We start from the raw sequence: 15,961 nt of genomic DNA, 5'->3' as shown, positions 1-15,961 counted from the left end.
CAGGCCCTCGGTCGAAGACCAGACCGACCTATTTTTCTTGGTTGAAATTCAGGCCACGTTTCTAGGCTGGCTATTGAGCTTGTGGCACGGTCGTTGACTGGCCCGCTAGTCCGACGACCTTAATGAATCGAGTATTCAGGTTCCTGTTAGTTACATCAGCGCTCAAATTCCTTCATCGTTATTGCCCTAGTTTCCATGATCAACCCCTGGCACATTTAGGTTTTGATCTTCGGCCATCCTATTGACCTGGTCCGATGGGATCTTTCGGAAGTTCGCTAGTGGCTCTATCGGAACCCTTGTCGGCCGACGACTTTTTCGGCAATCTTCGACCAAAATTGTTTTTTCAAAAATACCTACAAGACAAATAAAATCATATTAATATCAAATAAATTCATCAAAATTGATCAAAATTGATCTATATATCAACATATTACTTATCTTATATATTTTGGTTTATTTTACTCGAAATTAATTTTTTAGAGTCTAGTCGACACGACTAGAGATTCAAAAATTATTATTTATTTACTAAAAAAATTGATATATCTATTATGAGTTAAATTGTTCAAATCTAACTCATTATATATATTATTATTTATTTTTTGTCCAAAATTAATTATTTTTGTAGTTCGATCGACAGGAAAATGGGTACAAAAATAATTATTTATTTAATAATTTGTGCAATAAACTCGTATATGCATTTTATATAACAATAACCGAGGGATTTATTAAAATATATAAACTATATAATTGAGAAGTAAAAAATAAGTCTACATTATGTCCCGGGAACACTCGATTTAGTAGAACACATGTTCAATCTTGAGAAATATGCACTACATTTGAAATTCTCAATTTATAGTTTCTTTCGGACTTGTTTAAGGAAAAGAGAGCAAACATGACGAGTATATCGGGAGACTCGTATAAAAATTCTTCACATTTCAAATTCGGTCAGTAGTCTCTTTGCGGACTTAACTTCATCCTCGTCATGCGCATGCCTCTTTCAACATGTGTGTTTGGAACCTTCCAATAATAACATATCGAATTCCGATGAACAAGCTTATCGTCTCCTTACATAGACGCTTCCGAGCAAGGCAGTCAAGCTTATAAACAATAATATCAACACTCGGTGTTGAATATCATTTAAGGCAACAATCCTCAAGTTGATCACATCAATACTTAAGACAGTGTCTTTTAAACCAATCACACAGGATCAAAGTGTAAGATAATATTTTCCAAAGTGGATCATACTTGATTAATGGTTAAGATGGGAGGGAATCTGTTGTGGTACAACATGGACTCAGGCCGGTCCAAGGGCAATGTAATTATAGGGCCCCATTTTGTAAGAGCCCCAAAATTTTTAATTTTTAATATATAATATTATTAATTATATATTATAAAGTATCTATTTTATATATTTATTTCTTTATAATACTCTAACTTTCTTTTTCTATATTATATATAAAAATATTTTTTTTCTATTTCCATATTATATAATAATATATAACTGATTTCTCTATATATCATATATAATATAATTATATATTAATTTTTTCCTTCTCTACATATTATATCTAATATTATAATATATTAATTTTTTCGAGTAATTATCTTAAACAGATTTTATTATTTTTATAGCATTTTTTTATCCTTAATATTATACTTATTTTCTATCTATCTCTATTATAACTCTTTTACCTCACTAATTATAATTATATTATTTATATTGTGTCCGTATTTCCATCTCTAATATTTTAAAGTTTTTTATCATTACATTTTTCATGCTTTTAAATTTGTTTTTTTATTTATTCTTATTCTTATGTTTATCTTCATCATCTTTTCTCATTTTAAAATATCTATAATATTTTTTTTATTATAGAAACATCATACACAATATATCACAAATATTATTAAAGAAGACTTCAAAATCATCAAAAGCATATCAATACCTACCACCATACATATTTTTTTCTTTTTTTAAATCATTAATCTAGTTATATATTTTTTAATTTGTATATTTAATATGTTTTTGATAAAATGTACAACTATTATATTTATTTTATTTTTGGGGGTCACAACATTTGAATTTGCATTGGGCCTCCCTCGGGGCCGGCCTGCATGGACCCTCTCATGTACCACAAGGCAAAAATCTTCTCTCAACCTTGACACTTTGAAGATTTTTACCTTGTGGTACAGGAGAGGGGTCCATGCTGTGATACAGCAGATCCTCTCCCGATTAAGATAAAGTTTTCTACGTCGATCGAAACTTGACCAGAACGTAAGTTGAGGTTTTCTTTAAACCGATCGAACTTGATCAAGGTTTAATATGAGGTTTTCCTATGTCGATCATACTTTACCAAGATGCAGGTTATGTTTAATTTAAACCGATCATACTCGATCAAGGATTAAGATAAGGTTTTCCCATGTCGGTCATACTTGAACAAGACGTGAATATAACCATATTCCTTGAGATTCTGGGTTCGAGCCTGTCAAATGACAAATCGCATTAAATAAGTTGATTGTGTCTGCAGGTTATATGTTTAGAACCTTCATATGTTTAACCCAGCATGGATTAGTCGCACTTCAGCATGGATTAGTCGCACTTCAACGGAGTTGCGAAACCCAACTTAAAAAAAATTGATATTTTATAAATGTAATAAAAAAATTAAATACTTTAAAATAAGAATATATCAAATTCAAAATTTGATATTAATATTATAAAAATCAGTCAAATTGGAGCATCATATTAGAGATTTGAGCAAAATAAATTACTTAAACACGTGGTTGCCCAATGTCGGGAACTCGGCATATAGGAGTAGTGGCAGTAGTTTCCACTTGTTACTCTCAAGTCTGTCTCATCCTTCACGAGAGGAGAGGAACAGGTAAGCTCAGACTCCATTTCCATTTGAGCTTCAAAATGTCAAACACTACACTTGCATGATCATCAATTCTCCCTTAGATCGACTTTATCAAAGGAAGAGCAAATCCCCCAAGCGCAAAACAAACCCCCTTGCAAATTTCTCCTCCAGTTACGGTTCAACTTAGATATTCTGCCAGCTTCCGTTTCCATGGCTTCTTGCTTGCTTAATGGAATCGGAAACATAGGAGGGGTCAATAAGCTATCCCCCAAAGGCTTGGGCTTTGCTCGCTCCGATTTGCATGGCAAACATTTCCTTAGATTCAATTCTGTGAGCTACCAGACTAGCATTAGGGCTAAAAGTTCCAAAACCCTAGGACCCAAGTGCAGTGTTTCGGCATCCAGGCCGGCTTCTCAGCCTAGGTTCATTCAGCATAAGCAAGAGGCGTTTTGGTTCTACAGATTTCTGTCAATCGTGTACGACCATGTTATAAACCCTGGGCATTGGACGGAGGACATGAGGGATGAAGCTCTTGAACCGGCTGATCTGAATAATAGGAATATGCTTGTGGTCGATGTGGGAGGGGGAACTGGGTTCACTACTTTGGGCATAGTTAAGCAGGTGGATGCAAAGAATGTCACCATTCTTGATCAGTCACCTCATCAGCTTGCTAAGGCTAAGGAGAAGGAGCCTCTCAAGGACTGCAAAATCATTGAGGGGGATGCAGAAGATCTTCCTTTCCCCACTGATTACGCAGATAGATATGTATCTGCTGGCAGGTTCGTATATGTGCTTCTCAATTAGATCTACCAAGTTTTTGAGAAAATGGATCCAAATTATTGGCTGTTTTGTTATAGGTTCTTTCTTTATGTTGATTTTGGTTGATAAATTGAGTAATTTTGAGTATTAAGGGATTGTTTGATCTTGTTTGGATTATTTTCAATTAGTCAGCTATCTGCTATCTAATCAACATAATTGAAATCATCAACTAAGGAATCTTTCTTTGATTACAATTGTCATCAGCATTGAATACTGGCCAGATCCTCAACGTGGAATCAGGGAATCGTATAGAGTGTTGAAACTGGGAGGGAAAGCATGCTTGATCGGGCCAGTGCATCCTACTTTCTGGTTATCTCAGTTTTTTGCAGATGTGTGGATGCTCTTCCCAAAGGAGGAAGAATACATTGAATGGTTTGAGAAGGCTGGATTTACTGACATTAAGCTAAAGAGAATCGGCCCAAAGTGGTACCGTGGTGTTCGTCGTCATGGTCTCATCATGGGATGTTCAGTTACGGGCGTTAAGCCTGCATCCGGTGACTCTCCTTTGCAGGTAATAATGAAATATATTAATATGCTTCAAATTTGGAAACAGTTTTGTATCTGGATATGGATTTTGGTAAAAAAAACAATGTGTTTGGCTGGGATACATCACAAATTGCATTACAATTTGATTACCATTAAATTTGGATAGTTGGTAGATACCTCCAAGTCAAACACTGCATTTGACTGAAAGAGAATTAGGCCAAAATAAGTTCATAATCCAAAAACCCATATGAGAAAACAGAATGTAATGGTATTCTAAAATGAAATGAAGCCATTATTCATTAAAATGTCAATCTTTTTTGATTGGGCTTGTTGTTGTTGCATGCAGCTTGGTCCTAAGGAAGAGGATGTGAGGAAGCCTGTGAATCCGATACTGTTTTTGTATCGGCTCATCTTGGGTGCGATGGCGGGGGCATATTATGTTCTGGTTCCTATTTATATGTGGATCAAGGACCAAATTGTTCCCAAAGGTCAGCCAATTTGATTGAACCGCATGAGAACCAGAAGAATGAGAATGAGAAATAGAAGGACCAGAGAAAGAGGTTGTCCCTTCCTTAGACATTATATCCTAAAAGAAGGTTAATATTTTGTTTTTGTTGTGTTGTTGATGCTCAATCTAAACAGAGAATGTTCCTACTTTGAATGACAAGTTTTATGGGCAGATTTGAAATCTGCCTTTAATGTATGAATATATAAGTATTTAATGTGCAACTTATTTTAAAATAAGGCCTTTTTTTAATGGAGAAAAATAACTGTCAAAATTTCAAGGCCAATATTTTGACACTTTAAGTATAACTTCTAAATAAATAAATAAAAATCATTTCACACAGTATCTGTCTGTCTCCTCACATTCTCTTCTCTCATACTCCTCCTTAGGACAAGTTGAATAAAAAAATTAGAAATAAAAACAATATTTTACATTTGGTATATATATATATCAATAATAATTTAGATATTTAACTATGATATATACATTGCTATATATTTATATCCTTTTCTTCAAAATGAAGATTTCCCATAAATAATACTAATATATTTGTAAATTATAAAAAAAAATAACTTGGGTTTAGTGATAAGTTGAGTTGACAAATAGTTTTGAGTTAAATTATATTTATGTTACAAGATGTAGTATTTAATCTATTAATTAGTCCACAATTTGGGGTTTGCTTTAATTATAAAGCTAGATCTTTATAGGATTACTTACGTAGGAAAAAACATATGTAAATGCTGGTACAAATAATGCTGGGTAGAAGAGATATTAGTATAACAATACTCTCCCTTTCTCTTTTCACTATAACGTGATGAAAGACAAAAATTAGAGTGAAATACACCAAATCTTGTTTTTTTTGTGGTGTTATCTTTTCCTTGTCAATGTATGGAATTGTAATTTTTCAATTTCTCTCGTAAAAAAAAGAAGGTTGTTCAAAAAGTTTTTAAAACTAAACTTTCAAAGATTGATGAAAAACAACCTTCATGACTCACTACTTAGTTGGAGACATCAAATCTTGATCACACAATTGCATCATTGTCAATTAAAATTTTTGTAAAATAGAGATAAAAAAAAAAAAGAGAACCAAATGAAATGATTATTTGGACTATGTTATATATACGAAAAATTTATATAACCAATAAAATATTTGAGAAACAAATACAATAAATGTTACGTGTACTCTTCAGTTTCTGTAGAGAAATATGTTTAAAAGAAAGTTTTTGGTGAGAATATCAGTAATCTGATCCTTAACGGAGATGTACTTAATGGTGAAAGCCTTTTTGAGCGATTCGTTCACGGACAAAGTAAAAGTCGATTTCAATGTGTTTAGTCCGGGTATGAAAGACTGGATTGAGAGACACTACAATATTGTCACACCATAGTGTCAGAGTCTTAGACATTGAAAATCGAAGTTCGCTGAGAAGGGAATGTAACCGACAAAGTTCAGCGGTCGTATGAGCTAAAGCCCAAAATTGAGACTCTTTGCTAACAACAACTTGGAGAGAGAAGACCCAACAACAACCAGAATAAAAGGTTTCACATTGTACATAATGTCGAGAATTGGGTTACCCGATCCCATGTAGAAAAACGTAAAAAAATCAATTTTTGCTTGCTCTAATTTCTGTTAACAAAAGTTGTTAAACAAACTGTTTTTAGTGAGATTAGAATTCATAACCAAATAAAAATTAGAACTTTTCATCCTACACCAATAAACTACACACTCCTATGTTAAAAAATTAATAAATTTATCTAAACACCTAATTATTTTTATTAAATAGGCTATCCTAGCACGTTAGTTTTCGGGCTTATCCTAGAGTCGGCCCTGATTGTACATATCTGTACGCTTAATTTTAAGATGTAGTTGGCATGGCTAAGATATAAACCAATGGATGGGATCATATTTTATAATTGAGTTATAAAATAAAGATGTGAGATAAGTAAAGATGTGGTCCACATAAGTAAGAAGACATATATACCACAATTGTGATACAAGAACATGAATGTGTCTAATTTGGATGCAACAAATCCAACAGAGGATAAGTCATTATGAGTATTTTTAAAATTGTTGACAACTAAACCTTACCAAGGTAGTACATTGATAGAAGTCGGCTTAAGAGATCAAAAAGTTACAGAGAACGCTTTGAGTTTAAACGGGCATAATTGTGAGGTGTCATGTTAATTTTCCTTTAATTAAAATTAGTTTTCCTTTAATTAAAAAGAAAACTTTGACAAATCTCTAACTTTTTGTAGATGGTAAGTTTTTTTAAATACAAACTAAACATTATCCTTCCCTAAATTGGGAGGTACATATTATATATCCCAAACTTCTTACACAACTTCTTAAAGTTGCAAATGAGTCATGAGAGCTCAAGCTCAAGTTCAAATCAATTCTTACACAACTTTTCAAATGTCGTGCTTAAGGTTGCAAATGAGTCATGAGAGCTCAAGCTCAAGTTCAAATCAATTCAGTATTTATTAGTTTGATTTAAACTTGAACTCAATATATACCTACAAGCTTAATTAGAAAAATATTAACTAAAATTTATTTTTAAAATGAAAATATCAAACTTTAATACCTATTTAATATTTAAAAATGTGATATTTTAAACTAAAAATTTGAACTCAATATAATAATTCAAAATCCATTACAATTATCCGCATACAATAAGTAGATTTCGATATTTCTTGGTATGTCTTTTCTTTCTGAATGTGAAAAAGACATTGAAGATTAAATTGACTTCATCAATCAATAGTTTGTAAATTACTAGGTGAATCAGGCCTCAGTTTAATTAACTGAGGTAGATATCTATTGCTTTTCTAAAACAATGTGAAAGATTTAAGTCATGCAAGGAGGAGAGAGTGACACGTCACTAGAGAATGATGAAAGTAGTCCCATCAGTTGGTTGGTAAAGAAGATATAAGCCCCAATTAACTAGTTTCTCTATTTAGATTGAGTATGAACAATACAACAAAAACAAAACATTAACAGTCTTTTAGGATATGATATTTAAGGAGATATAAACCAGGGAGGGACAACCACTTTCTCTTTGTTTCTCTAGTCCTTGGTGGTGGTGGTGGTTTTCGGTTCAATCAAATTGGCTGACCTTTGGGAACAATTTGGTCCTTGATCCACATATAAATGGGAACCAGAACATAATATGCCCCCGCCATCGCACCCAAGATGAGCCGATACAAAAACACTATCGGATTCACAGGCTTCCTCACATCCTCTTCCTTAGGACCAAGCTGCATGCAACAACAACAACAAAGCCCAATCAAAAAAGATGAGACATTTTAATGAATAATGACTTCATTTCATTCTGTTTTTTCATATGGGTTTTTGTATTACGAACTTATTCTGGCCTAATCCTCGTTCAGACAAATGCAGTGTTTGACTTGGAGAGATCTACCAACAATCCAATTTTATGGTAATCAAACGGTTATGCAATTTATGATGTATCCCAGCAAAACACAAGTTTTATACCAAACTCCATATTTAGATACAAAACTGTTTCCAAATTTGAAGCATATTAATATTATATTATTCTTACCTGCAAAGGAGAGTCACCAGATGCAGGCTTAATGCCCGTAACTGAACATCCCATGATGAGACCATGACGACGAACACCACGGTACCACTTTGGGCCGATTCTCTTTAGCTTAATGTCTTTAAATCCAGCCTTCTCAAACCATTCAATGTATTCTTCCTCCTTCGGGAACAGCATCCACACATCTGCAAAAAACTGAGATAACCAGAAGGTAGGATACACTGGGCCGATCAAGCATGCCTTCCCTCCCAGTTTCAACACTCTATACGATTCCCTGATTCCCCTTTGAGGATCTGGCCAGTATTCAATGCTGATGAAAAATGTAATCAAAGAAAAATTCCTTAGTTGATGATTTGAATTATGTAATTGAACAAGTCATGGTTGATTAGATAGCAGATAATTCAAATAACCCAAGATTAAACATTAATCCCTCAACTCTAAAAATCACTCAATTTATCAACCAAAATCAACATAAAGAAAGAACCTATAACAAAACAGTCAATAATTTGGATCTATTTTCTCAAAATGTTGGTACATCTAATTGAGAAGCACATTATACTCACCTGCCAGCAGATACATATCTATCTGCGTAATCAGTGGGGAAAGGGAGATCCTCTGCATCCCCCTCAATGATTTTGCAGTCCTTGAGAGGCTCCTTTTCCTTAGCCTTAGCAAGCTGATGAGGTGACTGATCAAGAATGGTGACATTCTTGGCATCCACCTGCTTAACTATGCCCAAAGTAGTGAACCCAGTTCCCCCACCCACATCGACCACAAGCATATTCCTATTATTCAGATCAGCCGGCTCAAGAGCCTCATCCCTCATGTCCTCCGTCCAATGCCCAGGGTTTATAACATGGTCGTATACGATTGACAGAAATCTGTAGAACCAAAACGCCTCTTGTTTGTGCTGAATGAACCTAGGCTGAGAAGCCGGCCTGGATGACGAAACGCTGCAGTTGGGTCCTAGGGTTTTGGAACTTTTAGCCCTAATGCTAGTCTGGCAGCTCACAGAATTGAATCTAAGGAAATGTTTGCCATGCAAATCGGAGCGAGCAAAGCCTAAGCCTTTGGGGGATAGCTTATTGACCCCTCCTATGTTTCCGATTCCATTAAGCAAGCAAGAAGCCATGGAAACGGAAGCTGACAGAATATCTAAGTTGAACCGTAATTGGACGAGAAATTTGCTTTGCGCTTGTGGGATTTGTTCTTCCTTTGATAAACTCGATCTAGAAGTGAATTGATGGTCATGCAAGTGTAGTCTTTCTAAAGGAAATCAAAAGCTCAAATGGAAATGGAGAGAGCTTACCTCTTCCTCTCGTGAAGGATGAGACAGAGACTACTGCCACTACTCCTATATGCCGAATTTGGGGAACCACGTGTTTATGTAATCTCTCATTTATTTTGAAAATAATGCTGAATTTGTCCATCATTTTTCAGCATTTGTAAATGTTTTACCTTCATCTTTACCATAATAGGTAACTCATGCAAATAAATTTTTCATTTTTTTTACACTAATATAAAACCCCTAACTTTAATTTATGGTTCCATCCATAAAGATATGGTTGAAAAAAAATGTTAGATGCAATGATTGAGGATTTGATTTAAGGTTGTAAATGATTCGATTTGATAAGTTTATTCTCCGAAATGCACATTCAAATCTTTGTCATCGGTTTACTAAATTGAATTAAACTGTCGGTTTCATCGATTAAAAGAACAATTTAATCGGAACGACACACTAATCAATTCACTGATGAATTTGTTACTAGTTATCCAAAAATATCTTGTCCACAAATTATACCTCGGACTAGTAGAGATTCACCAAAAAAAATACATTTTCCATTAAATATATATATAAAAGTAGAAGAATTACACAAACTAAATAGGAATCTTATTTAAAAATATAAATAAAATATTATTTATTTATAAATATTTTAAATAAAATTAATATTGTTTAAATTTAATTAATTTAAAATTAATTTTAGTTCGTAAAAATTAAGTTAATCTAAAATTTAATGTTAACATATATTTTCAAAATTATTAAATAATTAAAGTTAAAAAATAGTTAAAAGAAAGATAGATTTATTTTTAATAAAAATCAAGTCAATTAAACTATTTATTTTCTTACTTACTATATCAGATATTTTACTTAAAGTTGTGTCATACATTTTGGTCTTATATAAAGTAATGTTAAATGTGTTTTATACTATTACCAACCACTTATTCATTATCGCGACTTTTTACCACCACTTCGACAAACCAATCACTAATCTCATAATCAACATCTCATATCGTGACCTCACACACTTACACACACCTATTATCTCTCGTCAAACCAACCATCAAAATTTCGATCTACCTCTCATATCATTACCTCACATTTTTCACATGCCTCTTATCACACTCGATATACATACTATTAATCTCAATCGACCTCTAGTATCGTGAGCTCACACATTTTCACATTTCAGTCAATCAAAATTTCATTCATATTATTTTTAACCACCAATATCTCATTTATTACTAGTCTCTTTATCCTCACAAATCTCACCTCTCATCACATGTATTTTACCCTTATCGCGACCTCTTTTACCACCAATAGAGACCTCTTATCTTGTAACTCACACTTTTTATATTTTTCTTTATCCACTCAGAAAATCACCCACAAATCTCAATCAACATTTAATCTCGTGACCTCACACACTTTTACAATTCGATTAATCAAAATCTCATTCATATATTTTAACCACTAATATATCATTTATTACCATCCTCTTTTATATTACTGCGACATCTTTTTTACTCCCACTTTGGTAAACCAACCACCAAATCTCAATCGACATCTCATCTCATGACCTTACACACACACAATTTCACACACCTATTATCTCTCGTCAAATCAAACATCAATCTCCCCAATCGACCTCTCATCTTGTGACTCACATTTTTTCATATGCCTCTTTATCCCCTCGACAAACTACTCACCCATCCTAATTTCGACATCTAATCTCGTGACCTCACACACACATTTATACTCTGGTCAATCAACATCTCATTTATATATTTTTAACTGTCGATATCTCCTTTTATTATCGGCTTCTTATCCCGACAAATCAACCACAAATCCCCACCTCCCATATCATCATATTTACTCTTATCGTGACTTCTTTTACCCCCCACTTCAACAAATCAATAACCAATCCTCCAATCGACCACTTCGGTCAATCAACATCTTATTCATATATTTTTAACAAGTAATATCTAATTTGTTAAGAAGATCAACAATAAATCCCCAATTGACATTTCATCTCGTGACCTCACATACCTCTTATTCTCTCGGCAAACCACCCACCAATCTTAGTCGACCTCTTGTGACTCACTTTTTTCATAAGTATTTTTATCCACTTGACAAATCACCCACCAAATTTTAGTCGACCTTTTATGACTCACATTTGTTCATATGCCTCTTGATCCCCATCGACAAACCACACACCAATCTTAGTCGACCTCTTTTACCCCCACTTCAATAAATCAACAACCAATTCCAATCAATCACATACCTTTTATTCTCTCGTCAAACAAACCACTAATTCCCCAATTGACTCTCATCTTGTGACTCACATTTTTCATATGCCTCTTTATCCCTCGGTAAATAACCTATCAATCTTAGACGACATCTTTTACCCCCACTTCAATAAATCAACTACCAATTGATAACACACCTCTTATTAAAGCGGTCAGACGGGCCAACCCATGGTGGGGCGGACCTACCCACCAAAACCCATCATTTGATGGGTTGACGACGGGTCGGCCCACATCCCGATTGGCTGAAAATCTCCAACCCAAGGTGGGTTGCGGGTTAGGCGGGCCATCCCGCGTGTTGTCTCACTACAAATAAAAATAATTATTATTTCTAGTAAACAAGAGTTCAAGAACATGATCAAATAGTCATAATACACACCAAACAAGAGTCTTGTCTAGCTCACGTGAAATCTTTTGGTCCATTTCCTTAGACTTCATCTTTACATCTTGATCAAGAATCATTTGTCCTACGTCGTGAAACTTCAATTTGTTGCAAGTTTTAACATGACGCCACAATGTAGAAGTCCCATAATGCTTACCCCCACATTTATACTGCTTTTTTCATCCATTACATTCAGCTTTTTCTATATTATCAATACCCTTCATTTTCTTAAAATACATCCAAATATCAGAATATTTCCTAGACTTTTTAGATGACCATTCATCATGCTTAGAACTTTCAAATTCATCAACATCCAAATTAATACCTTGATTTTGTGAGGAGTCCATTTCGAAAATGAATCTGTTATTTAACAGAATATTAAGTTTCAGACTTTTAGTGTGAATCTTCGGGAACTAGAACCAAGTTTGAATCCACAAACCTTTGAAGACGAGAACGAATAGAAGAAAGGCGGAACAAATAAGTAGTCGGCGGTCAATGGGTGAAGTATTGAGTATTGACCGTTGTAGTCTAGAACCAAGTTTGAATCCACGAGCCCTTGAAGGCAAGAACGAAGAGAAGAAAGGCGGAACAAATAAGTAGCCAGCGACCGATGAGTGAAATATTGAGTATTGACTATTATATAAAATTTATATGTAATTACGGTTTAATTGCTAGAGCACTAATTTTTGTTGAAAAAATATAGTTTTGTATGGTCTGAAATCTCACTAGAAGCTTTTGACAAATTAAAAACAACAATGTGTATCCCACCAATTTTGGCATTACCTGATTTTAGTGATACCTTTCTTGCAGAAACGACACTAGTAGAAAAAAGATTGTATGTAACGAATCTCAGTAACGGCTTTATAGAGTCGTTACAGATATAGAGTATCAGTAACGGCCTTATAAAGTCGTTAATGATATGTAGTATTAGTAACGACATTATAAGGCCGTTACTGATATTATATATCTATGGCGGTGCTTCTAAGAGTCGTTACTGATAACATAGTTTTTTGCCAATTTTTTTGAAAGAACGGTATTAGTAACGCACTAATCAATGTCGTTATAGAAACTCCATTACTGTCTATAACGGTACTTTAAAAGCCGTTATAGATAGACATTTTTTTTTGTGGGTTGTAGGGTTTTATCCTAGTAAGACTCAATAGCCAAAATCTCTCATTAGATCTTTCACTCATCTCTCTACACTACTAGGTTCTCTCTTTCTTTCTCGCACAATCAAAATTTTATGGATTCTACCTCAGCGATGAAATGAATAGATTAGAAGGGTTTATGTAAGTTGTTAACTCATTTCATTGTCGATCCAGCGATATTCACATAATCACATCAAATGATTGTTGTCGCCATTTTCATGTCTTAGTAATTTGTAGGATTAAGATTTTGAAATGCTTGGTCGAAGTCATTCATCTTTGTAATTGTAGTAGATTTTTGAATAATTAATTTGATTTCCTCTGACGAGATCAGCCAATGGAAAGTATCTCATTAATATTTCCCTGGTTGTATTTTCAGATTAAGAAGATTTTGAACAAAATGGGATTGCATGTTTGTTTGGAATGTCAAATCAAAATATAATTATATACTATAATATTATTTAATATCTGCAATCTCAATGTATTATATTTTATAAGATATAAAACTATTTTTATTTCACTATAAAATTTTATAAGATATATCAAAATAATATTTATAAATTAAAAAATATATATTATATAATACTCATTAGTTATAAGAAAATAAATAAATTTGATATTAATTTAATTATAGTAACATAATTTTTGAAAATCAAATCAAAATATAATTATACTGTAATATTATTTAATATATGCAATCTCAATGTATTATATTTTATAAGATATAAAAATATTTTTTTTCACTATAAAGTGTTTTATTTTTCAAAATAAACATAATAGAGTCTAATGTGTTTTCAAGTTCATCTCAAATACAATACACGACTTAATTGAAGGTTCTTAGATATTCTATGTGCATTCTTATGTGAACCAAGTTCTTGCTAAGAAAGAGTTATAGGGCGTAAAATAAAAAAAATATGTGGAGGATTGTACAGTCCAATGAATGGACTCTCGACTTTCATTATGTTTTTTTAACATAAGAAATTAATATATAAATATATTTAAATTCGAGCATTTCGAGCCGAACTCGAACCTATGGTTATAAGATCGAGCTTAATATTGAAAGTTCGATCGAGTTTGAACCGAGACAATAAAAAACGAGTCGAGCCAAGACTAGTTCGAGCGTGCCTCGACTCGTGTACACCCTTACAGTGGCGGACCTACTAGGGGGGCCTTGGAGGGCCGGGCCTCCCCCAACCTTAATTTTTTTTTAATATAATAATTGGGCTCCACCTTTTCCTCTCTACCGTATGGCCCATCTCTGATCTCTCCTTCTCTCTATTTCTCTCTGCCCTAATTCCTATCCATCTGATCTCTCATTCTCTTTAATCTCTATTCCTTCATTCCTCTAGGCTCCAGCGGACATCGATCTCCCTTTCTTCTCTAGGCACCAGCGACAAGAAGTCCAACATCATTTCATTTTATTTCCACCATCATTTCAGCTTCAAGTCTTCAAGCTTCCCTACAGTTTACGCTTATTACAGGTTTTTCCATTGTCGACTTGTTATTTGTGCATTTTTATTACAAGACTGATTTGCGTAATCGAATGGGAGATGAATGGATAAATGATAGTTTAGTTGAATATGTTGAAAAAGATATTTTCTCAACAATTGAAAATGAGTCTATATTGTAATATTTTCAACAAATGAAATCTCATAGAATAAATTTGTCTTCTTTTGTACAGACTCATGGACAAGAATAATTTAATAATTGTGTTTGTTAGTATTTTATAATTGTATAACCGGTTAGTATTTTTATGTAATTACATAGTAAAATTTTAATTAGAAAATGCATTTATTTGATCGCAAAAAACTACTACATTACTATGTATTTGGCCCCCGAGAAAATATTTATGGGTCGTTTCAGTGCACCCCTAGTACAGAACATATGTTCAACTTTCGTTAAAAAATAAATTGTATAAAAAGAAAATTGAGGAATTTAAACTTCAGGTCTGGTCTTATACGAAATAAACGTCCAGGACCTATTTAAAAACACAAAAGAGTTGAATGGCTAAAATTAGAAAGAAATAAAAATAGGTGCTATAGCCCGAGACTCCAGACCGCGGCAGAGAGAGGCGCTGGGAGGCTCGATTGTTCACCAAATCGCGCGAAAATCCGTGTAATGCTGCACAAGACATTGAAGAATCTGAGGGAAAATCTGGAATTTGACTTGATAACCGTTTTGGAACCATTTTCAGGAGGAAACAACTCTGACCGGAGTTGGATCAGCCGAGAGCTCAACCGTACGGTTTTTTCTTCAATTTTATAGTCTCCAAAGCTCAATGGAGCTCAAGTATGTAATTCTCTACATTTAATGTGATAAATTCAAGTGTATTGATGGTTTAATGTTCTTGAGTTATTGTAATGGTTTACATTTGTTGAAATAATAATGAATTGAGTTTTTGAAGTGTTGATGTTAATTCTACAGATTGATTTGATGATTCATGTTTGATTCAAGTTGATTTGAATGATTTGAGATGATTTGTTCATAAATTGTTAAAATATGTTTTAATTGATGATTGAATGTTTGAATAATGATGAGAATTGTGTGTAGATATTGAGTTTATGCATATGAGGTGTTTGATTAAATGATTGTTTGAATTTGCAGTGAAGATTTCTTGATTTGAAGTTGATATTAGTTGA

At 33.4% G+C, this 15,961-nt stretch overlaps 2 protein-coding genes across 2 annotated transcripts; one reads left to right on the top strand and one right to left on the bottom strand.

Moving 5' to 3' along the window:
• Positions 1-2,829: 2,829 nt before the first annotated feature.
• On the top strand, positions 2,830-4,883 carry LOC124919774 (2-methyl-6-phytyl-1,4-hydroquinone methyltransferase, chloroplastic-like). The gene is made up of 3 exons (XM_047460105.1): positions 2,830-3,631; positions 3,876-4,182; positions 4,504-4,883. Exons 1-3 carry the CDS (start codon positions 3,063-3,065, stop codon positions 4,657-4,659), a joined length of 1,032 nt encoding a protein of 343 aa, XP_047316061.1. The 5' UTR covers positions 2,830-3,062; the 3' UTR covers positions 4,660-4,883.
• A 2,700-nt stretch (positions 4,884-7,583) lies between these two features.
• LOC124919772 (2-methyl-6-phytyl-1,4-hydroquinone methyltransferase, chloroplastic-like) lies at positions 7,584-9,662 on the bottom strand. The gene is made up of 4 exons (XM_047460104.1): positions 9,523-9,662; positions 8,777-9,442; positions 8,217-8,523; positions 7,584-7,911 (listed from the first exon to the last, which is right to left on the bottom strand). Exons 2-4 carry the CDS (start codon positions 9,343-9,345, stop codon positions 7,756-7,758), a joined length of 1,032 nt encoding a protein of 343 aa, XP_047316060.1. The 5' UTR covers positions 9,346-9,442; positions 9,523-9,662; the 3' UTR covers positions 7,584-7,755.
• Positions 9,663-15,961: the final 6,299 nt, after the last annotated feature.

Source organism: Impatiens glandulifera, chromosome 1 (assembly GCF_907164915.1).
Source record: "Impatiens glandulifera chromosome 1, dImpGla2.1, whole genome shotgun sequence".
Classification (NCBI taxonomy): Eukaryota; Viridiplantae; Streptophyta; class Magnoliopsida; order Ericales; family Balsaminaceae; genus Impatiens; species Impatiens glandulifera.
The sequence above is the reverse complement of the archived record's forward strand: the minus strand, read 5'-3'. Positions and strand labels throughout refer to the sequence as shown.

Excerpts from the sequence above, each read along its gene's own strand:
- LOC124919774 (XM_047460105.1), top strand. The coding sequence starts at position 3,063 with ATGGCTTCTTGCTTGCTTAATGGAATCGGAAACATAGGAGGGGTCAAT. Across the intron at positions 3,632-3,875 it reads AGATATGTATCTGCTGGCAG|CATTGAATACTGGCCAGATC; the intron begins GTTCGTATATGT and ends AATTGTCATCAG. Across the intron at positions 4,183-4,503 it reads CCGGTGACTCTCCTTTGCAG|CTTGGTCCTAAGGAAGAGGA; the intron begins GTAATAATGAAA and ends TGTTGCATGCAG.
- LOC124919772 (XM_047460104.1), bottom strand. The coding sequence starts at position 9,345 with ATGGCTTCTTGCTTGCTTAATGGAATCGGAAACATAGGAGGGGTCAAT. Across the intron at positions 8,524-8,776 it reads AGATATGTATCTGCTGGCAG|CATTGAATACTGGCCAGATC; the intron begins GTGAGTATAATG and ends ATTTTTCATCAG. Across the intron at positions 7,912-8,216 it reads CTGGTGACTCTCCTTTGCAG|CTTGGTCCTAAGGAAGAGGA; the intron begins GTAAGAATAATA and ends TGTTGCATGCAG.